Source organism: Onychostruthus taczanowskii, unplaced genomic scaffold, assembly GCF_017590055.1.
Source record: "Onychostruthus taczanowskii isolate IOZ18803 unplaced genomic scaffold, ASM1759005v1 scaffold122, whole genome shotgun sequence".
Classification (NCBI taxonomy): Eukaryota; Metazoa; Chordata; class Aves; order Passeriformes; family Passeridae; genus Onychostruthus; species Onychostruthus taczanowskii.
Window position 1 is genome coordinate 816,536 of NW_024498374.1, and position 24,731 is coordinate 841,266.

A 24,731-nucleotide genomic window follows, 5' to 3' on the forward strand; every position below is an offset into this window, starting at 1 on the left:
CTTTGTATGGGACACAATCCTCTAAAAAATTACCTAAGGAGGACAAAGCTGCGTTTCACTACGACTGGATTCAAATTCTCCTGCTCTGACGCTCATCACAGTGGCGAGCGAAAAACAAAGAAACTTCCCCGCTTTAACAGAAAGCACGTCTTTGAAGCAGCTGGCATTCCTCCACTGGCAGTGCAGAGTGCCTTTGAAAAACCTTCTTATACATCTATTTGTAAGGTTTGCGACTACGGTTCCAGGCCCCCGTCTGACACTCCGCGCCTCGGCCCTGCTGCTCGCCCTGAGACCATGGGGCGGTGCTGTGGCCCAGCTGGAGATTGGAGCCCATGAGTAGCGGTGCGGGGCGGTGCTGGGGCCCGGGAGTGGTCGTGTCGGGGCGGTGCGGGGCGGTACCGGGGCGGTGCGGGGCCCGGGAGTGGCGGTACGGAGCGATGCGGAGCGGTGTCTGGGCGGTGCTGGGGCGGTGCTGGAGCCGTGCTGGAGCCCGGGAGTGGCGATACGGAGCGATACGGGGCGGTGTCTGGGCGGTGCTGGGGCGGTGCTGGAGCCCGGGAGTGGCCGTACGGAGCGATACGGGGCGGTGTCTGGGCGGTGCTGGGGCGGAGGCGGCGGCGGCGGCGGCGGCGGCGGCGGAAGCGGCGGGGCCAGCGTTGCCGGGCGGAAGCGGCGGCGGTTGGTGTTTAAAGGCTCCGCGGCGGCAAAAGGGCGGCTGGTGGCGGCAAGGCGGGCCGAGCGCTCCCGGTTCTCTCCGCTCCGCCTCGGGAGTGGCCGCTCTTCCCGGCCCCGGCAGCGCCCGGGCGGAGCGGGGAGATGGTCTCCAGAGCCGCTGATCGGCTGCTGATCGTCGTCTCCGTGCTGGAGGGTAAGTGTGAGGGGCGGGAGGGTCACGGCCTCCCGGCACTGCGCGTCCCCTGTGTCCCGAGAGGGAGGTGAGGGCTGGTCCTGCCTCCGAGGTGTTTTCTCTGGTGGCATGAGCGGGGTCAGCCGAGCAGCGTTGAGTAAACCGATGTTGTTAATAAAGCTTTGGATGTACTTATCTTAAGGGCAGGGTTGCCTGCCCTCTGTTAGGTTTTGGAGGTATTTACGCAATGTATTGTTTTAAGTGAATGAGAAAAGTACTAGTCGTTCCCTGAGGATTTGGGTTTTGTTGGTTTGGTTTTGTTTTTTCAGTAGTATTATTCTGGTATTTCTCTCCCTTTGTAGAAATCAACCTTAAGCTTTTTTTGGTAGTGTTGACTCAAACGTATATTTCGTCGGTCATCTTGCATTTCTACAGGTTTTAGTTTCTGCAGTCTAATTTGTGTATGTGCGTGAGTGAGTTATTTGTTAGGATGTCTTTTCCTCTTTTGGGCTATTTTGGAGATTAGTGGGGGTTTGGGTTGTTTTGCCTGAATGCTTTTTGTTTGCCAAGTAAATCCTATTACCTCTGTCCATTTATGTAGTTTGCCAGAGGATCTTACGAATAAGATCCTGCCTGAATAAGATCCTGCCTGCCGTCTGATGTGCTTGTAGTGTCGTCTCCTCACACTGTGATATAAATAAACTTTTACTTCTTTTTGTCATTTCATATCAGAATAGTGGATGATCCTGAGCCCAGGACTAATCCTGTACAGTTTTAGGCACTCTCCGAATCTGGTAATGATTTTTTTTTTTTTCAGCAGGTGGCAGGAGAAACACCATTCACTACTTTTATAAGATTATAACATTTTCACTTGAAGTAAAACATTCACTCTCTTTTTCACGCCTGCTCCCTTACCTATTGCCAGTCATAGATTTCTCAAATAATTTTAATTGCTTGCTACTTTGCTTTGTTACTTAATTTCTGATTTCTTCACAAGTAGTCTCATATTATGTTCTTTCGTATTTCTGCATAGTGCAAACACTCTTTCTTTAAAGATCAGAGCAGGGAAGGTGACATGGGAAATTAATTTCACGTAACTGATTTGTGGCATCAGTCTGAGCTCTTGCACCAATTTTAGTGATGGCACATGCAATGCCATTCTTTTACAGGGCGCTGTTTCCCAAAACGACCCAAGCACATGCTTATAGTTGAAGCCAAGTTAGATGGTGAACAGTTGGCTACTGACCCTGTGGAGCATACTGATCAGCCAGAATTTGCTACAGAATTGGCCTGGGAACTTGATAGGAAAGCACTTCATCAGCACAGGTAATGTTAAAAAGTGAAGTCTAATTTGCAGATAAAATTTAACTTTCTGTCTTTGCAGTTAGTGAAATACAATTTTTGGTTTACTGTCATCTGAATTGTTTTTTAGAAACTTTCTTTCAGCTACAAAAATGTTGTGGAAAAATGTACTAATGTACAAAAAAAGGTAATGTGTGGCAAAATAAGTGATGTTTAAAAATTCTAAAGGGTGTATTTTCACACTACTAAAAAACACCCCTCAGGCTCTTAGAGCAAACTAATAGTTCTGTAATTCAAACATTGTAGTCGAGCTTCCTTATGTATACTGTGGCACAAAATTAACTTAATTTCAAGTCTGAAAAGCCTGTGTAAATAGTTTCTGAAAATTTCAGAGATAAGCTGAGAAATTGAATGTTTCCTTAAGTGTTATTTCATTTCACAGGTCTTACAACTTGCAGGTTGTAATGTTATGATCATATGATCAAAGAAGTTAAAAATGCTGTATCATATTTATTTGACAGGAAAAGATGTCTACATTTGCCATGTGCTAGATGTCCTATCTGTGCCTTGCAGTAGTCAAGTGCTTTACCCAAAAATCTTGTCCACAAGTCCTGTTTTTAAGATGCCCCTCCAAGTGAAATAGAAATTTTGTGTGAGGCTCTGTACTTTTTTTCTTTTATATGAGTGAAGTATTTATTTGTTGCTAATGTCTTTTTAATAGCACTTGAGATGGAGGCTCCAGTGCACTCCTCTTAAAATATTAAACCATTTGTTCATTCTATCATTTAGTGATGTCTTGATGTTCAATATAAGTTCAGTTTCTGACCTAATGAAACTAGTTATATAATGAGTTTGTGTCATTGGCTTGCTGGAAACTTATGAACTATCTTTGAGAACTAATTGCAGAGATACATTTTATATTTAATATTTCAACTGTGTTACTATTTCAGACTACAGCGTACACCTATCAAACTCCAGTGTTTTGCACTGGATCCTGTATCTCCAGCTAAAGAGAATATAGGCTATATTGTACTGGATCTGAGGGCTGCACCAGAAAAGAAACAGGTACGTTATGGGCTATAAATACTTAAAAAATTGTTTTGACAACTATGCTGTTACAGATAGTATAATTTGAATTAAAGAATAGGCTAAACTTTTGAGTCTCATTTTGGAGTATGACTGATCATATATGGGGGATTTTGTTGCTTTTCTTAAGAGGAGAGGCATCTTGACTTGGATAACATGCGCAAATGAAAAAATACAGTTGGCACCAATCTTGCTTGCTTCTGAATTGAATAACAGGATCACTAGCAACCAATTAATCTACACAGTCTCATTATTTAATCAACTGGCAAATTTTATCTAAGCAATAGATATGGAGCAGTTGAATTGAATCTCCATCATCAAATCATGTCTTAAGTTTTTTTTATAGTGGCCTCCATGGAAGATGATGTGTTAGGTGATTGTTTCTAGCCCTTCAATGCAGCATAGAGTAAGCACAGTATAATTGTTTATATAAATTTAATTAGCCAAGTCCCTTGTATTAATCTTGATCAGAACATAACATTGATATGGGTCATATGAGAAGCCTGTGTCCTATTTTGGTATCATTCTTCTAGAGCATTTTCAATGCATCTGACTTACTTTGCAATTGAGGACTTGGAGATTTTCTAAGTAGAGATTTATGGTTTATTTCTCTATCTAACCTTTGCACTGTACAAGTCAGTGGAAAAAAACCAATATGTTCAAGTCATCCAGTAACTATACTATAGAATATTTTAGTACAACAGTATACTAATAGACCAAATCTTTAGAAATTTTTAGAAATAAAAACCAAAGTGTATTTCTGTAGATGATAAAGTAGAAGTGCTAGATTAAGACTGTTTTCTGTAATAGTATTATACTAGTTTTTTTTCTGTTGTATTTAAGCACTTTTGGGTCTTATTTTTGTTTTTTACTCTGTAGGCACCTAAATGGTATCCTTTGCTTAGTAACAAGTACCCTAAGTTTAAACCTGAAATACAAATTGGTGTTGCATTGGAGACGGATTCAAAAGCCCTAGCTGATGATTTTAAAGCAAAGGAGGCACCTCCTAGAGAAGGAAACGGTAAGTAACATGACATCACTCACTTTGAATTAAAAATCTTCCTGTGCCAGATTACATATCACTTGTAGCAAATCTGTTGTTTTAAGTCTCAAGAGAATTGTAATTTCACAGCAGTTCCAGTGCAAATCCTTTGCAGCTGATTAATGTACCTTGTAGAGCAACTTTTTCAAGGATTCTTTACTGTGGTAATTGTGTGACTTCTGCAAACCAGCTGGTATTTAAAATGAGAATCAGGGTCTCATAGTTAACTCCCTTGGGTATTTAACTTCTGTTTATGGGCTTTGGAAAATTACGAAAGAAATAGGAAAAGAGCTTCTTTATAGGAGGTAAAGTTTCAGTAGTTTGGGCTTGAAACAGTAAAGTAGTGAAGTGTCTCATTTGCTGGGTACACTTGATTCTTTTTTGGTTGGTTCCTCTTCTAATCTTTAGGTACTTAAATTATGTACTATTGTTAAGATACTTTGTAATAATATCTGCTTACTATTGGGACTCATTCCAATTCTGGATTCTCTTGTTTATTTTTCTTGAAGGAAATCAGAAGTGTCAAAAATCTATTGGACCTCAAATGTTAACACTAGTCGGTGCCTTTCTGTGCTGTGCCTTTAAGTCACTTTTTCATCTGTGTGTTTTGTTGGTTTTTTTTTTAATGCAAGTTAGTAGGTGTTAAAAAAACAAAAACAAGGCCTTAGAAACTTGATTTAACGAGTCCCAAAATAAAAATATATTTCCATCTTGCTCTGATCTCTCACCCAAATGCCTATCTACTTAACTTTTGAAAAGTTAGCCTTTTGGTACAACTAGTGGATTTTCTCCTGCTTACCTTACAATACTTTGTCGTCTTGCCCTGAAGGTACATTTTCCCTAATTCTAAATCGGTCATCTATCTGCTGTGGTCAGTGCAGTAAATGTTTTATAAGCTTCTGGCCCAGAGTTCACTGACTTGGTTGCATTTCAACATTGGCTAAGACAGGATTTAAGTTTCAGTGTTAGATAGCTTACTCCATTCTTTCAGGTTTACAGCAAAACACAGGGAACTTTCCATATTGTAATGTCTGTAAAGGAGGCAAAGAACTATTCTAAATGATTCCTTAGTCTGCACTTCCCATTTGGTCCTTGTGTCTGCAAGTTCTCCTATCCCTCATGACACTGGCAAAAAAATAAAAAGACCTTTCTGCCATTACTCAGCACTGTTTCCCATTTCATGTTTTCTGTGGAATAATTGCTACAAACAAGTTCGCGAGCTTTTTCCTCTGTTTCATCATGTCAAAATTAGTCAATATCATATTTATGTGATGGGGAAAAACAAACTTCTAGGTTTTCAGAGTTGTTAAGCTAATGTTTCAGGCATTGGGTATGACAAAGCTGTATTACCCAGTTCTAGTCTGGTCAGATACTTTTCCATTTAGTATTCATACACTCTTTCCCCTTACTGACTTAAGTTGTCTAAGGCTTCCAGTATTTGAAACAGAGCTTTTTTGTTCACAAAGTGCTATGTCATTATTTCTATTTGGTGGAACCTCAGGGCTGAATATGTTGAATTACTGGCACTATAGAACAAAAGCTAGCAAATCAGAATACAGAGTTTTATGCATTGAAGACTTGAGATTAAAAATCTTTAAATGAAGCAGTCTAAAGATCTGTGGAATGGCACAGCATACTTGTTCCAATAATATGCAATATGCAGTTACTGCCCTGCATTTTCTTTAATGAGCAAAGTAAAGAAATAGCATGGTATACTCTAGCCTACTGAAATAAACTTAGAGTCAGTGTAATGTTTCTCATTGTAACACAAAATAAAAATAGGAAGTAGAATTCTGTTTAGCACGGTGTTCAATTTAACAGTTGTGAATAAAAGTTAATTTCAGATTTTTTGTAGCTGTTTCAAAGTGTACCTAGGGACTTCTTAGTGTTTTGCAAAACTCTGGTAACAGCATCAAGATCTTTATTTGTAATTTTTGTTTCCACACGTAATTTCCATGTGTAATGCTTAAAAATAAAATTGCAATTATATACCAGATTGCTGCAGCAATTACAAAGACCACTAGTTACTTATGTTTATTTCTTCTCTCTTAGTGCTAACCCTTTTTCGTGGACTGGACCCTAAAAGTATTGTGCCAGTCTTGAATGAAGAAGAGGGCTATCATCAAATTGGACCAGCAGAGTATTGCAGAGATCACTTTGTCTTGTCTGTAACCATTGCATTTGCCACACAGTTGGAACAGGTCTGTTTCTTGCTATGTGTAGTTTTTAAGAAGTGTTATCCCACATTAATATTTTCACCCTCCCATTCCTCATTTTTAATTAGTTTTTTTATGGTTTCTTGAGTTTACTTCGAAGAATAACCTTGTCCCAAAGTGAATTCATATTCATTTTAAAAATTTATTAAGTCCTTAACATTTCAGATTGCAGATGAAATATAATTCTTTTTATGTACTAAACCTGTATTTACATCAAATGATGCATTCTTATGAAATGCATACTTCTCTACTGCAATATAGCTTAAGAAGTTTCTGTATGGATAATGCCAGTCTTCAGTGTGGTGCCCATGCATTGGAGTTCAAACAAGGTGAAATGCTTTCCAAGTATGTAAGACAGAGCTCATATGTTGCCTGAGGGAAAGACTCTACTAGCTTGGATGAAGTGGCATGCTAGTAGTTGTTTCAGCTTTAGACCTTAGCTGCTGTCTTGTCAACACTGACAGCATTGTTTTAATTGGTCTAGAACTCATGGTGTGTGATAAACTTTTGTCAGACTTGTCATGTTTCTTTTTTTCAGGGAAAATAATTTTCCATGTCAGAATTGTAGGACCTTGAGAAGCAAAATTTACTGTGATCATGTTTGTGGCTTGTGCCTCTTTAGGCATTGAACTCGCAGTTGCCTACAGGATGAAATAGCTGTTTGCCTGTTTCAGTCTTTTATTTAATCACATAAATTATATAACAGTATCTAATCTGCATTATTTAATAACTGGAATTATTTTATGAAGGCATGGTTTATTTCTGAGTATTTGTCCAGTACTTGATGTTAGTAAATACATGTTAGTTACAGCCCTTGGTGTTGACAAGACTTGTTCTTTTTTACTTAAAAAAAAATAAAACATTTTTTATTTGGCTATTGATATAATAAGTTGTATGTGGAGTGCAAGCTATGGTTTAGGTCAGCTGGTCACTTTAAGCTCTAATTTCCAAAGTAGTGCTTCAGAATTACTGTAACTCTGCATCAAGGAAAGAGATACATAATTCTCTTCTGCATCTCTTTCAGTTAGTTCCAAGTACTATGAAGCTCCCTGATCGACAACCTGAGTTTTTTTTCTACTACTCATTACTGGGAAATGATGTCACAAATGAACTTTTCACTGATTTAATTAATCCAAACTTTGAGCCAGAAAGAGCTTCAGTTCGAATACGTAGTACAGTAGATGTTCTTCAAGTTTATTTTTGTGCACAGTCAAAATTGCAGGTAAGCTGTTTAATTTCAAATTTGAATGAAAACAAATAATTAAATTTAAGGAAATAGAGTATGTCTCAGGTTGTATCTGTGAAGCATTTCTGTTTCCAAAAATAAGATGGTATTATAGTATTTTTGCTCAAATATAAATTGATTGTCTTGCTGATATGAGGGAAACCATAGCAGCAACTTTCCTAGCTCAGGTGGAGTGCTGGTTTTTAATTAGTTGCTATTACAGCAAGCTGGTTTACATGTCATGATAAAAGCTGTTGCTGAAATATGATCTTCCTAAAGAAGTAATGTGGCTCTCTGAAGAGCTCTGAGCTTTGGGGCCTGCACTGCAATCAGACCATCTACAATCCAGAGTCCTGCTTTGTGCTACCCATGGTAGTCCCATACCAGCTGCTCAGGTCACTCTAGCCTAAGTTCTAAAATCACTGTCCTCAGCACTCTTTGTGAATGATATGCGAGTTCTTTTTTCCCTGCTCTGTAGCCAAATGCTGTTTCTGAATACACTACAGACATTTTTGGGCTGTTTTGGGATATTTCTTATCTTTTTTAGCCTTGCCTGTAAATGGAGGACATGGTTTAGTGGTGAGTTGGCAGTGTTAGGTTAACAGCTGGACTCAGCAGACTTAAGGGCCTTTTCCAAGCTAAGTGGAATAAATATCAGGTAGTACTTAGAGTATTTATGGCAATCCGTGCATGGCTCAAACTAATTACAAAATTACAAAACAAGGGTCTGCTTTGTTGTATGAGGGTGTTGTAGGATTTCTGATAATGTAGCTGTTAATAAGACTGTAGTAATTATACAAAGTAATTTGTGGATCTGGACCATTTTAAAGTTATTTTTCTTTAAGTTTATACTGATCATTCTAGGGTTTTTATGCAGGGTGGTTTAAGGATGTTTTTATTTAAATCTTGTGTTGTTTCAAATTTTTTTTTTGCCTCAAGTTTAAATATTTTTAGAGCAACATATGCACTGGTGTGTTTGCAGTTTATTCTTACTCTAATCTTAAAGTGTTTAATATAACATATATGATACATATTTGTGGAATTATGCATGTTTTGCATCATGTGTAAAGAAAATTTTTTTTATTGCAGTCAGATCCACATTTTTATTTACAATTTTCTTCCTTTGAGTTCTCACTCAGCATCTTAAATCTTAGGATATAGGATCATATATAGAACCAGCACTGTGTTCTGGTTCTTAATTTTAATATATAGTTCCAAAAATGAAGACTTTGGTTGTAAAAGGTGCTAGTTGCCAGACTAGAGTGTGTATATATATGTATTGTATGACTGTATTTATATGTGTGTACAAAAATATGTGTACTGAAATACCTATACTGCAGCTCACACCTTCAGCACAACAGTTTTCCTTAAGTGCAATAAATATTAAGGATGGGAATATAATGTTCTGATCTGCGAAATCAAAACTGAAGTGACTCTTATTTGGGAAAAAACAAGTTAGTATTTGAGTTTCAAAGAGTAACTTCGAGGAAAATAGATTACTTTAGTGTGTACTGGTTTTGTTTTTAAGATCCATCTTTCACTCGTATATATAAATATGAAGCTGTGTAAGGAAAAAACAGTTGAATCAAGTTTCCAAATGATTATATTTACTGGGAATTAAAACCACAGTTACTTAATTCCAAAAATCCTTGCCAATTGAGTGGTGTCTAAATATATGCCCAAAGCCTTCAAGTAATCTTTTTCATTACCTTGCAGTTATGCATTTTATATGCCTGTGCCTAAAGGGCAAGCATCTCTGCAGTGTTTAGAAGCCACAGAGTACTGAATTTATGCTACAGAGGGAATGATACGACAGGTCCTCAGAAAGGCTGTGCAGTGGTTTGCTGCTGCCCCATCAGTGAGCAAATCCCACCTGCTCAAAACTGACATTTCATAGCTGTTCTTATTCTCAGCATGCAGGGACTAGGTTAGGGATGATAACTTGTTGTATTTATGCTACCTTTTGTGGAGGATGCACAGATGGTTCCAGTGCAAATCACGCATACCAGTTACTTTCTAGCACCTTTGTATGTGTGCAGATCCATCTTTGCTGTGGGGACCACTCTCTTGGAAGCACTGAAGTTCCCCTGTCTGGACTGCTGAAGAGAGGAAATGTGGAGATTGACCAACACCCTGTGGCAATAGAAGGACCATTTGTTCTTGTTCCACCAAATAGAGCTAAAGAGAAACTGCCACAACTGCCTCTGGATCTGGCTCCTACTGTTGGGGTATCTGTAATTCTTCAAAGGGAGAACTTGACTACCCAGGTGTGTTTTACTTGTTCATTGTTGGTTTAGACACAATTTAATGTTAAAAAATTATTGGTGTTTCTTAAACATATTTGACTGGTTTTTGCATAAAAAACAAACTGAAGGAATTAATTGCTTTATATGAATAATCCTTGAATTGGCATTTTTCTTTGTCTGAATAATAATCTCATACTATGAAATGTCATAGAGAGAATTTTTCAATGCGAGCTATGGTCAATAAGAAAACTATTATTTCATTCAGCCTTTAATTCCCTTAAATGCTACAACTGAACCCAAGCAGCCACAGGAGAAAGTTCTTTCATCTGTTAGTGGAAAAACAGAGAGCCAGCAGCAGAGATCCCAAAATGTCCCATCTCAAGCTGACCAGCGTTCTTCAAAAGAAGATGTAGCAACAGAGAGTGAAGTGGAAAGTCTTAAGTTTGAAAAAGGCACAAAACCAAGGAAAAGGGGTATGTGGTATATAATTTTTTTGCCCAGTTACTAAGTGTGATCTTAGATCATATACTACTCCTTCCTAGTATATTCATAAAGTAGAACCCATTTCTGGTGATAAATTTCAGAAAAAGTAGAATCATTTGCATAAAACAAGTAACAGAATGGGGATAAATGTTGTGATTTGATCATGATCGTTGTTAAGTACACTTGCAAGAACCTGATTAGAGATTTGGGGGTGCATAGATTACAAGTCATGTGGATGGTCATAAGCTTGAAAAATTGTAACAATTCCAGAAGTTTTGGAATTTTCTGGAGTTGTAAATGAGAAGGTTTAGTGCAATGCCTAGGAAGAAACTGACTTGCTCAATGAGATGAAATGGTCTAATGTTAATTTATTCAATAGTAAAGCGGGGTAATGTGGGATTTTTGAGTTTTCTAAGGAATTTACTATGTGGCTTATAGTTTGTGAAGACAAATGTTCATATAGTACAGGTTCCTGGACAAAACCAAGCAACTTGGTTGTTTTGTTTGGACTTGGTAGCCCAAGCCATAGGAAGACTCGTTTCTGATTTCAGAACTGGGAAGTGGAAAAGTGGAAGAACAGAGATAAATACCGTAATAACTGAATAAATCTCAAAAAATGTTGTTTTGCTAAATGTTACTGAACATGAATCTTCTTAAGAGGTAGTTTATGAATAAAGCGAAATTGTTTTTCTAATGATATTTGTATTGCAGGTCTTTTGAGCTTTGTCCTAAAGACACCCAGTTCTGTAGAGGAAATTCTGTGTTCTAGAATGGGCTCTCAGGATTTGTCTGCTTATTCAGCCAAATTTTTTTAATCTGAACTGATCTTATCTACGCAAGGATTAAGTCCTTTATGTGGAATGTAAAAAGAAAGTATTGTGAACCTAGCAGTTGGTTTGAATCTCTGGTCAGGAAATCCAGGATTGTACTTTTTTATTGATAGTAATAGTAATTTTATAATTGTGTTTTGCTAAGATGTAAAACATGTCATTTCACATTTGTCTTTCAGGGCTGGTGGCTGGCTGCCCTCAAGAGGTTAGCAGACAGTGTTTTGAAGAGCTTCCAGCTTTGAAATCACAGAGCAGAGCAAAGTCACCTCTGACAGATCTGCAAAATCCCAGTAAGGCAAAATTTATTGAATTTAGTACATTAAATTAAATTTGACTATAGTACCAACTTAAAATTTAACAGTAAGCTGTATGTACTTAAAAGCTGTATGATCTTTAAATTCCATTCAACCCATTCTTTGCACCAAGCAATCTACTGACATTCTACCTGAATCACTTAAAATTGTTTCATTCATACATTGTGTTAACTAGCTGATGTTGAAGTATTACAGCATTTTTTCTTTTTGTAATATTAATAATGCAAGCAAAACACTTGAAAAAAGGAGGAAAGAATAAAGTCAATGATAGTAATGGTGTATTTCTTTAAAATTACAGAAGTGGAAATGGTTTAAATAATTATGAAGGAAGTATCAGAACAAGTAGCACTTACAAAAGGCCGTTGAGTTCTTATCTGATACTTTCATTCCCTCTTTTGCAGAGGCTTGGTAGCCCAAAGAGCCCTTAAGACTTAAACAAAATGTCTTGAATATTTTTCAAGAACTCCTTTTGGAGACCTGTCTGTGGGACTTGTAGTTTGATGTTTTTCTCTCTGAAGGCAGTATTGAGTCTCATTGTAAGGATATGAGAAGCCTGGATGCAATTCGGCTGGCACTCAATGTTGCTTCTGCCTTCTAAATTAGAAAATGGATATCACAGTGCGTCGGTTCTATGACAGAAGCAGATGTGCTTTGCATGTTTTGGTTTGCTTCAATGGCTAAACCTCAGCTGGGGCCAAGGGTGATGCTGCCTTACTTGAGCACAATTGACCTGTTAATCTGATTGTCTTTGTAATTCCCCTAAAGAAGTTAGTTAATTTAAAAAACTCTAAATTTCTAAAACACTTTTTTCCTATGCATGCCATCAAGTTGACGATGAAAAATTAGTATAAATTGCAGTCTTACAGGGTCTTGCTGAAGAATTTAATTTCTTTCATCTTATCGTAAACTTTTATAGGCGAGTTAAACCTTACATAGCTTCAAAGATTAATAAAGAAAGGAAAAATATTACAGTCCTGTAAGAAGATTTAAAGTATATTGGGTTTTTGGTTTTTTTTTCTTTGGAAGCAGTAACTTACAGAAGGAGTGGTTATTTTTCACAGTATTCATTTATTTCACAAGGAATAGAAATCTCTTAGGGAAGCAACCTATCTACTTGCATTTAAAATGTGACACTAATCTTTGATATATTTTGTTATTTTGGGCAGAACAAGTTATAAAACATGTACATGAATTCTCTTTTGTGTTTTCAGCTGATAGAGGTCCAGTAGCAATATCTCAGCATAACCCTGTGGGTGTGTCCAGTTCTTCTGAGCCTGTGTCAGCACAGAAAATTGTCATTCCAGCAGCCTCTCACCATTTTTGCTTTTCAATAGACTTAAGAAGTATACGTGGTCTGGAAGTTGGATTTCCAATAAATTGCATTTTAAGGTACAATTTGTTTTTGTTATTCTTGGAAAATACAAAGCCTTTGTAATATGAGTGATGACTGCTGGCATGGTGCCTCTCTGCTTCTTCATGCCTTTTAAAATGTGGCTGATTTTCAGTGGCAAAATACTTTAGAATGTTCATCTGGCTTATCACTGAACTGACCATTAAAGATGGTGTGTAAAACTTTGCCTTTTGCTGTATTAAATCTTTCTGGCTCCATTTCCAGCTCATCAATTAAGTGACTTTTTTCTTAATTTTCTTTTTTTCTTTCTCTTTTTTTTTTTTTTTTTTTTTTTTTTTTTTTTTTTTTGTAGTTTCACACATTCCACCCAGAACTCTTCGCAGTGTTTTAGTAAGAGACAGATCACTGGTTTGTGTATGGATCCAAAGGAAGTCCATTCTAGTTCTAATGAAGAATCAGTGTAGTTAAATGCATTTCTGAGAGATTTGTAAATACAGGGATGAATTTGATGGTTTAAAAAATAAATTCTACTTTCGTTATAGTAATTATTGATGGTGTCTTTGAAGTGAGTAATAAATAATAGTTTATACAATTTGTCTTCTCATTTCCATCAGGGTTGTTTTTGATGTTTGTGATGAAATGTGTCTTCACATGGTGATTTAGTCTGAAAGCATTGAGGATTTCTGACTGGGGAGGTGCCTCTCCATTTGCTCTACCTCTTTTCTGGCACAGCTTGATTAATGCAGTTTTAAGTAGTCACTGGGAAATCTAGTTGTGGTGGTGTTTTTTGGGGTTTATACAGTCTGAACTAGGTCAAAAGGGGTGGATGAGACGTAGAGCTAGAATATTTTAAAATACAGCTATGACAGAGTGCACCATTAATGTCTTTCCATATTGGCTACATTACTAAATAGTATGCAGAAAGCAATGGATGGAATTTTGCCACATAAAATCTGTTGTGTAACATTTCAATAGTTAATTTGTTTCAGAACAGTAACAACACATAGGTTTTTTTGTTTTATGTGCTTGAATTTTTATAGTCAGTGATGAACATTGCAGGAAGCTGAAGAGGAAAAACATCCAGATACATAAACATTAAGAAGAGTTGCAGGGTTAAAAAATTGCATATTCACTGTAAACTGGAAGCATTATTTTATTCCAGTCTAAACAAGCTCTTTCAACAGCTCTTCACAAAAGGTGAAGAATGCAATTTTTATATATAGAGGCATCATTTGATGCAGATTTTATTTTATTAGGAACTTAGCTTACAGCTGGCATCATCACTTTGAATAAAATGAGGTTTAAGAGGTTCATGACCTCCCCTTTGTTACAGTTTATCATACACTGAAATTGCCAATAGAGTAGTTTCATTTTAAGTCATATTGGTAAAATGATTTGGCTTGCCTTTCAGTCAATTAAACTGTGGAAATGAAAAAGCTAATGAAATTTTCTAATGGTCCTGACACTGTGTATATGTATACCTAGTTATTAGTTATTGCATGTTAGTCTAGTCTGAACTGTAGGCACAATTATAGATGTTCTCAACTAACAATCTACCCATGAGTATAAATTTTTCTTATGTTTGTCTGCTCAGTTTTATATAATAATTGCAGAGTTCTAGCAAAATATGAATTCATCTTGTTGTGCACATACAGGTTATTATTTTGTCAAAGCAACAGCCAATGTAAAGAAACTGGACTGTTCCTGAAGGAAATGATGACATGAATACTTGAGAGCTAAGTTCTGTTGCTGAATGTACTGGTATAAATTTCTCAAACTTTGATGCAAGTCGTGCTTTACTAAATGATGTCTAAACTGGTTTCCTGTTGCAGAAGGTACAAAAAAGTTACCTATTCATAGAACCATTATTTTTGTTATTGTTTTTATTAGGTACTCGTACCCATTTTTTGGCAGTGCCGCACCTATTATGACAAGTCCACCTGTAGAAGTTAGAAAGAACATGGAAGTCTTTCTTCCAAAGTCATATTGTGCATTTGACTTTGCAACTATACCTCATCAGCTTCAAGATACATTCTTCAGGTAGTAATTTGCAATTTTTTATCTTATCTTTTCTAGATTTTGTTGTAAGTGCAGGAACATTAAGATTATTAGTGCTAGATTTTAGTAAATAATTCAAGGGCTAATGCCAATAAATACTTAATAGCTTACTCTTCCAGTTTCTCTATTATCATTTAAAGTCAGGAATTCGGAATTCTACAGTTCTTGATTTTCTCTCTTGCATATTTAAGTATTGTTGCTTACAGAAACAAGTACAATTGCCGTAAATTTTACAAGTCAAGCTTGATAGCATTATTTTTGACAAAGTACTTCTTGAAATATGAAATTCTTTTCTTTTTAATATGCAGTGACTGTATGATATCTTTGAAAATACAGCAGGTACCTGGAAAGCAGTTTGCAGTGTTGAGGGCTGTAAAACAGTTCTCCTAGTATTTCCACCAGCTTTCAATAAATGATTAAGGTGTTAAAAAAAACCAAAAAAACACACACCAAAACAAACCAAAGTAGCAGTGGGGGGACCTGTATTTTGAGTGACAATGGTTAAAATTAATTTGTAAGTATTTATAAATGGAAATGGTCATGTTGTGTTAACATTGTTCTGTCAGTTACTCACTGTAACACTGTTACTCCCTAATTGAAGAAAGGAATGATTATCTGAACCAAGTGATTGAGAAGATACAAAGTCAGTCAGTCTCATTCTTCTAAGTGAAAAGCAGTAAAACCAACTCATTTTTTGACTTTTGTAACCATCATTGATTTAAGAAATTACTTTAAGAACATGAGGTTTTTCTGAATAAGAATGTCTCCTCTTTCATTTTGTTGCCTGTTATGAAGATCACTTCTTTGTTTCAGATTGCCTCTGCTGGTTGAATTGTGGCACAAGGATAAAACAGCCAAAGACTTACTTCTAGGAGTGGCAAGGCTTCAGCTTTCAAATGTTTTGGCTTCAGAAAAAACCCGCTTCTTGGGTGGGAATGGTGAACAATGCTGGCGTCAGACTTGTAATGAAACAGTCAGTTTCACAGCAGCACAAGGGTAAAACTATTTTAAAAATACTTTGCTCTGTAGCAAGTTTTCTAGAGTTGTTTGTTTGGTATTTCTCTGAAAAACAGACAGCTTTTCTTGCATAGCTTTTTGATTAGGTAAACAGGCTGCAGAGTACTGCAGCATGCACAGGGGGAGAATAGGCATCCAAGACATGAAAATCTAAATTGCCACTTCATTTTGAGCAATGTGTACACTACTACCAAAGCCATTGTAACAAGCCTTTATATAATCATGATCCTGGGTAAATTAAACTTCACAGACAGATTAAGAAACAAACAATGTTACTGAAGCACTTCCTTAAGTAAGTTACTCAATTATAGGAAGGGTTGATATTCCATAAGGTATTTAGCATTGTTTGTCCATAGTATGTTTTTACATACAACTGACTTTGGTGAAAGTTAGGAGGACAGATAGACCCAGAGAATGGAGGTGTCTCCTGTTTCAGGATAGTAGCAGGGATTTCAGCTTGTGTACATCAGAAGCAGCAGTATTAGCCAATACTCTGTCTGAAGACAAATGTTCATTTACATAGAGCAGTGATGGGGTTTTTTATATATGTATCTGTGTGTGTGTATTTTTTTCTTTTTTGATTGGTAGTTACTTCTGTCCTGTGTCCTTGTTGAAGATGATTAATGTTCACAATCAGTGTCTAGACCCTCATCTTTTCTGGGTAGTGATGGAACTTGATTATGCCCTTAAAAATAAACATAATTGCTATTAAGACTGAGATCCGTTTTAAACCGCTAATGCAACAGTTTTAAATAATGGATTTTATATTTAACTCACAGGAAATTTCATGTTAGTGATTGGTAACTTCTCTCCTCCCAACTTAAAAAATTAACCTCTGCCTTTGCTTAAACTTCTGTGGGAAAGGCAGCATGGCCTGCTTCTGTGAAGAGTTACGTTAAGGTCTCACTTTACATTAAGGTTCATACTTTTACCATTTGTTAAGTGAAACCTGGTTTTGCACAAAACATAACCACTAGATGGCATTCTCAAAATATAATCAGGTCTGTGTTTTGCTGTGCTGGCCCCTTCCTATCCTTGCTCTTGTTGGTGTAACCTTCTTTTTACATTGATATGTTCAACAGATGTGTTGAATCATTTGCTCAGATTTCTGAGGTCAACTAATACAAATCTTGTTTTCTTTTTTAGTGAGTAGCCGATGGAAAGTTGTAAGAATTTAATGCAGCAATTTATTTTAAGTGAAGTACAAGCATTTATTGGGTTTTTTTCCTTTGCAAATAGAAGTATAGTGTAGAAGGCTGCACCCTTGTAAGAAGCATTTTAATGTCATCTAATCTATCTGCTGAAAGTGAATTTCTGTGAAACCTATAGCTGTGGTTATTTCCTTCAGCATCTTGTTGCTTGATATATTCTGCAGCTTCCAGGTGACAAGTGTAACTTGCCTTACTGAGTGATTATCACTGAAATGAGAGGTTTTGTTTTGACCAAGGTCTACACTTCAGTGTACTTTCATGTGAGACTTTTGATAATTTCCAGTTACATGACTTCTTTATGTTTCTTCTCTTAGTACCTTTCTGTGCAAAAGACTGGCTTTGTTTGCTACAATTTGACTGTGATTAGAGACGAGGCAGTTGAAAACAAACTGTTCTTAAGCGGAAACTATAATTATTTTCAAATTAATTTATTAAAATACCTGTTATTGTATTGTTAAACTGTATTCACTGTACAAGGGCAGGTAGATATTGTAACATCTTTGTGATTGAAAGTTACCAGTTCCCTATGCTGAAACTTCCAGAAATGTGTTTTTTAATAATCCCAGGATGTTTTACCACAAATTATATACTAACTTACTTATATTGTGGATAACTAGAAGGTTACTGTTGAAGTCTAAACAAGGAAAGCTAAGAAAATTTAAAGAGTATCTTAAGTTGAAGTCAGAAGCAGTGCCTGTGTATGAACAGTTACATCATTAGAAAGGTTTAGGAGTGTAGGTACAATTTTGGATTATTCCCTCGTTGCAGGGATGTGATGATTATAGTAATTTGTTAGTTAAATAGGTTTCCAATGACAAGTTATCTGTTTAAGTCAGAAGGCTTGCCATACATTCAGAAACTAGTCCCTAACTTAACAATAGATACTGGAGAGCTCTCACATAGGCAAGTGTTTAGAGATGCTGAGCTTGCACAAAACAACTTCAGCTGTGCTGTTTTGTGTGTTGTCTTACAATTCTTTTTCCATATCTTTAGACCGTTTTAATTAAAATTCTAATGCTATTTGTAGGTCAGGCAGCAGAATAGCAGAGCTTTCGTACACCATCACCTTGGAAGACTACGGACTTGTCAAAGTGCAAGAAGTTATGGTGTCAGATTCTTCTCAAGTAAATTTTATATAAATCTTTTATTTTTCCTTTGAACATGTCTTTGACAAGTTGAGGTTCCAAATTAAAATCCACTCTTATTATATCAGGATGTAGGTGCTGGTCAACAACTGCATGTCTCTCACACTCAGCTTTGCTGTGCCCCAGAAGACCATCCAGAACCTCGAGAAACTCTGGAATACAAAGCAGCACTGGAGTTAGAAATGTGGAAGGAAATGCAAGAGGACATTTTTGAAAATCAGGTTTTTACTCTCTTTTTTTATTGCCTAAATTTTGTGATTGCCAGAGAAATTTTAGCAGAATTGGTACAGAGAATAACCTTAATTATATTTTATTGTACCATTTCAAGTAAGAACTAAATTTTACTCATACAGAATATTAAAACTTCACATGTAAACTCCATTCACAAATTCCATGCTCTTACTTAAGGAAGAAGGTTAATTCTTAAGTGAAGAAGGTGCTGGGTTTGAACTGCAGAATACCGTCTTCACATTTTCCCATTACTCTTTATAAAGTACAATAGATTCAAGATTCAAACTATTGATGTTAAATATTAATTCTGTATTCTGTTAGTTGCAGCTCAAAAACCATTGCTGTCTACTGTTGAGGTCATTCTAGGTGTTTTTGTTTGCTTTTTAGAAGGTAGTGAAAATCTAGTACTTCGGATATTTTTCTCAAACATGCATTTACTTTGCATTTTGTACTTCAGTTTAAGATGTCTTTCACTGTCAGAATCGTATCTTGAGCTACAAAAGTCAGCATACTAAACTCTTTTGCTTCAAGACTTAGGTCTGCTAGTACTCTAAAGGTGCGCTTCCAGAAATTCTGATCTGGTTTGGGGATTTTGTTTTTGGTTTTTTTCCCCTAAAAGCTTAAAAAGAAGGAAATGGTCCATATGCAAGCACTTGCAGAGGAATGGAAGAAAAGAGACAGAGAGAGAGAGGCGTTAGTGAAGAAAAAGGTAAGGAAATCCCTACTTATATTTGCAGAAAGTCTAAATTGTTATAAATCTAGCAAGGTATTTGGTAACATGTATTAAAGGGTCTGTAATTAACCTTTGCACCTTCTGATAGGCTTGCAGCTAGTCTACAACAGTGCAAAAGAATTAAAAGTAGCCTTTAATCGTAGAGTATTTGTTAGAAATTTCCTAAGATTAGTTTGCTTTATATGAGAGCTCTTTGATTGCATTTTACTTGCCTGGTCAAAAAGCCCTTCTATGGCCTATGAGTTAGAAGTAAGTGCTCCATTGCAAGTTCTTAATTAAGAGATGGAGATTTGTTTTATATGGAAATTTCTAAATAAAAACTATCAATATATATATACTATAAAAACTATCAATATTTTATACTTTTTTTCCTCTTTTGTTTAGGTAGCAGAATATAATATTTTGGAAGGACAGCTTCAGAAAACCCTGAGGGCTCTGGATAAGCGAGAGCGACAGCTTTTTAGTGCTGAATCAGAGGTAAAAACTGGTCATATTAAACAATGTAATTGCATTAGCTACTTCTGTAAGGTTTGAGTTTTCACATTGTGATACACATTGTGTATAAGATAGTAACTAGCCACATTCATAGTGATGTGTGGAGGAACACTAGCAATTAAGCCAAGTTTTGTTACAGCTACACTTTTTTACTGAAATAGAAATTGAGTGAACTTTTAAATGGGTTGCTAGGATTACAGAGAGTACTCAAGTGTAAACCTTCTGTTCTTGACAGAATTAATGTCAGTGCAGACATTTATGTAACATTAGCATATCTCTGTTTTAAGTTTAGCACTGTCAGGTGAGTGTTGTACACATACACAACAGTGCCTCGCTTGAAAAAGTAATTGCTAGATTAATTGTTGAAGTAGGAGAAGGTGACAAGGAGATCTGGGAGAAACTTCAGGTTTTGTTATCCAACATTTTCAGAGTTCCTACTTCTGTTTATTTTTTCCCAATAGTGACAGGGTGAAAGAGGCTGCAGGAGAAACCAGTTACTACCACTGTACTGAACACCCCCAATCTGGCAAAGTGTATGTGACTTCAGGGGTGCTGGTTATATGAAAACAGAAAATAAACTGCCTATTCTTGTATTTCAGAACAAATTCAAAATTATACAGGTAAAATACAGTGGTGTTTTAGCTGTCAAAAAAAACTTTATCTTTCCTCTTTGTATAAGATTAATTTTTCCAGCCTAATCCCTTCTGTTCTTGTAGCAAAAGTGAGAACTCCCAACACAGAAATTTGCTGTTCAGTACCCAGGCTATCTGTACTACAAGATGCAGTTTGTGCTGTAAATAATGTTTTGATTTCAGCATCTGTGCAAAAAAATCTGGTGCTGAGGTTGGGCCAAGTGCATTTCAGTCTGAGTAGAAGTAGTTATTTTGAATCTCATGTATATTTCTCTAAAAACTTTCGTGAAGTTTAGTAAGATTGTAACCTGAGAGCTAGAGATGATAAAAATGAGTGGACTCAAAAAACACCTACAAAGTGATGTAGTGTTCAGTTAGCAAATTACAGTTTGAGAAACAGGCCATTGGAGAAGTTTCTATTCAGCTAGCAGTTATCTGGGACAGCAGCATCTTTCTAGAAAGTTCAAACATGTCAAGGATTTTTCTTCTGTTTATCTTGATGAGAAATTATCTCAATATGCTCAGTTTGAAGCATACTCACTGACGTAAAGACTTTTTGGCTGCAGCTGTGACTTTCACAGTCTCTGCAGTGAATTGGAGTATTTAGCTTTTCACTTTGTAGGAAGGTGGAAGTGAAACCTGCCTTGAGCAATCATGTAGAATCATTTGGATTGTACAAAAGAGCTCCAGAGAGCTGTTTTTACAGTAGTCAAGCAAGAGTATATTTGTAGCAAATACAGTAATTGGCAAATTGTTAGTTAAACTGAAATTCAGTAAGAACATATATAGTGAACATTTGGACAATGGGAATTTTATTATTTCAGAAATTAATACCAATTTTTCTGTCATGAATAGCAGTAACAGTTGTAAGACTTTTCAATGAAACTCTCACTCCTATGGATTAATGTAAATATGTGTCTCTTTTTAAGCTTCAAAGAGTAAAGAAGGAGCTGCAAGCAGAGCATGAACGGAATCTGCAGGTGCTTCAGGATTCTGTGCGTCGAGCCAGGGAGGAATGTGCACACCAGCTGGAGCTAGAAAGGTCAAAAATCAAACAACTGGAAGAAGATAAGCTTCGCTTACATCAGCAGGTATGTACGCAATAGAAGTGAGCATTTTTCTAAGAATACCAAGTTCAGTAATGGTTTGAAGCAATTGTATTCTGGCAGCTTTGTAACAAACATTTTATTTAAATTGGGGGGATCTCAGCACAGAGATCTATCCGTGTCAGTCTTGCTCCATTGTATGGCCAGTTTGCAGTGTGGTGCTCATGATTATTTTTTTCAACATTGGAAATCAAGTTTTATTTGAAAGCATACATTACATGAAGAACCTGAACAGCTGTGTACATTTCAGTAACTTTAAAAATTGTTGGCAATTAACATCTAAGTAGTTTGACTGTGCAGTTAGTTTTATTCTTCTATTGCAAATGAGGATTTCTTTTATCCTTACTGGGACAGAGGGGGAAACTCTCTTGTTATTGCAGTCTTCTATTCTGAGAGTAGTACTTTCTAAACAGTAAATTTAGACCGTGTTCTGTTGTCGTGTAAGCTAACTTTGGCACTAACAACAAGGACAGTCTAGACATTTTTCCTGACCATTAAAAGTAAACTGTTAAAGTTAGTACTTATTTTTTTTTAGCTGTTATAGCATTAGACACTTAATTTGTTATTAAGTAGATTAAATCTTACAAATGCCTAAGTGTTCTGAAAAGTACTTTGTTTATGTCGATTAATTACTTGCTTTGATGTTTTTCATGTCTGATATGTGATAGTGATAATCTGATACTAGCTTTCACTGTTTGAAAAATTGTGTCAGCCAAAGCCATATTTTTGTACTTAGGAAGAGTTGTGATAGATTTTTGTGAGTTTTTTTAGTTCTGTAATAAATACTGTTATTAATGTACTTCTTTACTTGTTAGCTTATGTTAACCATAGTACAGTGAACTTTTTAAAAATGGAGCTAAGACAAAAATGTTGCTAACCTTGAAGGTAGTTATTTTGACTATTCCACTAGAGCATTCACTGAATTGAGATGAAGAAACTGCAGAATGCAGTCCTATTCAGAGTGATAAGTGGATCACTTTTGCATTTTAAGTGTTGTTGGCAGCTGCAAGTAGTTCTTGTTCAAGTGGCCTAACACCACCAGCTAGTATTCTTAATTCATATTCATTCTTTCAGCTCCCACTGACCATTTTTAGCTGCAACAGGCCTTTTCTAAATAAAACATCACAATCACTTTCTTTTTCCTGTTCAGAACAGATATGCAGTTCTCAGATGAAAGATCATTTAGCTCAGTATTATGGTGCAGCAATGGGTGGATTTAGAGGATAAGAAAAAAGGAAGTGAGACTCTGAAAAAAAAATGCAGTTTTGGTATATCCAGCATACCATAAGGGTTGTATGTACTCTTTGCCAGAAACAGTTTCATGCTCAGTAGCCGTCAATGAAAGTTTTCTTCATGATCTTACATGATTCCTTTTAAAAAGTATTTAGTATTGCAACATCCTATGGCAGTGAGTTTTAAAATTTAATTATGTCTTTTATATTTTAAAACTTCTTTTTGTTAGTTTCAAGCACATTTCTTTCTAGTTATGAAGAAACCTTTAGTGCCTGTGCAACATATTGTTCCTGATTGCATAGGTGGCTGTCATACTGTTTCTCTTCCAAACACGAGCCCCACTATGTTTTCTCTTGTTTTGTACTAAGGCCATTTTTTCCTTAGCATTCTGGCTGTCTTCCTCTGTGCTGTTCCTGCTATGCTTCAATGTGTGATGGTTGTTGCCACATATTGTGTGTGAGACATGCTTTTTTCTTTTGTTTTGTTGGGGGTGAGATTTTGTTTGCTTACTTTGGAGTTTCACTCTAGGGCCCTGCGCTTTGCAATGTGCACAAGCAGAAAGTTCTGTTGCTACCAGATGAGTCTCTTTTCTAAGACCTTCTTGGGTGTGGAGTTTTTTGTCTGTGTGACTTTTCTTTTTTTGTTTTGTTTGTTTGTTTGTTTTTTGTTTAGTTTTTGCTTTTTGTTTGTTTGCGGTTTTTTTGTTTTGTTTTTGTTTTTTTGTTTTTTTTAACACAGAATGTTCTGGAATAAGTAGTCTTATTCCATACCTTTTAAAGGGATTTGTCAATACACAATTTCCACACTTAAACACTTGAAGAACTCTAGAATTCAACCTGTTTTGAGGTAAGCCCTGCTGTGTACAAGAGTTGATCCTTGAAGCATCCACCTTGAAAATCATCACCCTTACTTTCTGAATAAGGAAGTTGTGCTTTATTTGTGGGATTTTTATAGTTTCCTCATGTCCACAGTTCTGAGTTCTCATAAGAAATTCAATTTTTGAAAGTGTTTCCAGAACCAAACAAGAAATTAAACATTCTTATAGAAGTTCAAGGGAGAGCTGATATTTCTAAAAGCAAAAGAAATAGGTTATTGTCTTTGGCGTTATTGTCTTTGGCATTATGTCTGTATCTGCTTTAAAAATAAATAGGTAGAAATGAAAGGTGTTAAACAGTATCTTTTGTTCAAGTTCAATAGGTTATTGTAGTTCTGTGAGAAAAACAATGACAGCAAATTCTGTTTTTGTATCACTCCCTAGGAAATATCTTTGCTTTCTTACATCCATTCTGTAGCAATTATAAATGCAAAAAGCAGAAATTTGGAAGAAAAATAGAGCTGACCCAATTAGAAGACAAAGACTTAAACTATTATTGTACTAGCAGAAATTTTGTAGAAATAGAAGTTTGCTTTGAAACATAAATGAGTTCTCTAAAGCATTTTCACCCAGTATTTAAACTGTGGGATAGAATTAATGGAAATACTTTTATTATCTAGTTGGACATAAATACAAGATCAGCACACGGGATCATTTTCTAGTATGGAATACTTCTGTTCCATCAGGTGTATTAAGGTATTTATAGTTGAATAATATTTAACAGCAGAAAACATTACAAAAAGTTCTTAGTATTTTTAATATATTATAAAAAACGCTGTTAAACATTTGACTTCCTTACTTTCCTGTAGCAAGTAATTGTGTGTTGGCATAATTTTTCAAATTACCCGTAGTGTGTAAAAAACAAAGCACTCTCTTTATAAAAATCTTCTTGAAACTGTGGAAATACACTGTGAGGTCAGAGGTACTCAGCATTAAGTCATTAGTCACTGAAGCCTTTCTGCTTCAGCCTTTCTTCTAAATCATTTTGCTTTACAAAGTATTAGTCGTTTCCTTTCACAGACATTCCTAAAAAAGTTACGCTGTGAAACTGAGT

General features: G+C 36.1%; 1 protein-coding gene across 2 annotated transcripts in view; it reads left to right on the plus strand.

The window, feature by feature from the left end:
• The first annotated feature begins 496 nt into the window (after window positions 1–496).
• The window catches only part of CEP120 (centrosomal protein 120), a 38,240-nt gene continuing 14,005 nt past the window's right edge, over window positions 497–24,731 (plus strand). Inside the window, exons 1-17 of one of the 2 annotated variants that reach the window (XM_041395985.1) lie at window positions 497–868; window positions 2,017–2,173; window positions 3,100–3,214; window positions 4,115–4,256; window positions 6,330–6,478; window positions 7,518–7,715; window positions 9,758–9,985; window positions 10,230–10,437; window positions 11,457–11,567; window positions 12,803–12,980; window positions 14,833–14,982; window positions 15,814–15,996; window positions 18,256–18,352; window positions 18,442–18,594; window positions 19,224–19,313; window positions 19,722–19,814; window positions 21,394–21,555. In XM_041395985.1, the coding sequence (XP_041251919.1) occupies window positions 817–868; window positions 2,017–2,173; window positions 3,100–3,214; window positions 4,115–4,256; window positions 6,330–6,478; window positions 7,518–7,715; window positions 9,758–9,985; window positions 10,230–10,437; window positions 11,457–11,567; window positions 12,803–12,980; window positions 14,833–14,982; window positions 15,814–15,996; window positions 18,256–18,352; window positions 18,442–18,594; window positions 19,224–19,313; window positions 19,722–19,814; window positions 21,394–21,555 (2,466 nt within the window). In that variant the 5' untranslated portion in view covers window positions 497–816. The remainder of the gene's footprint in view (window positions 869–2,016; window positions 2,174–3,099; window positions 3,215–4,114; window positions 4,257–6,329; window positions 6,479–7,517; window positions 7,716–9,757; window positions 9,986–10,229; window positions 10,438–11,456; window positions 11,568–12,802; window positions 12,981–14,832; window positions 14,983–15,813; window positions 15,997–18,255; window positions 18,353–18,441; window positions 18,595–19,223; window positions 19,314–19,721; window positions 19,815–21,393; window positions 21,556–24,731) is intronic. The other variant, XM_041395986.1, reaches the window with a different exon arrangement.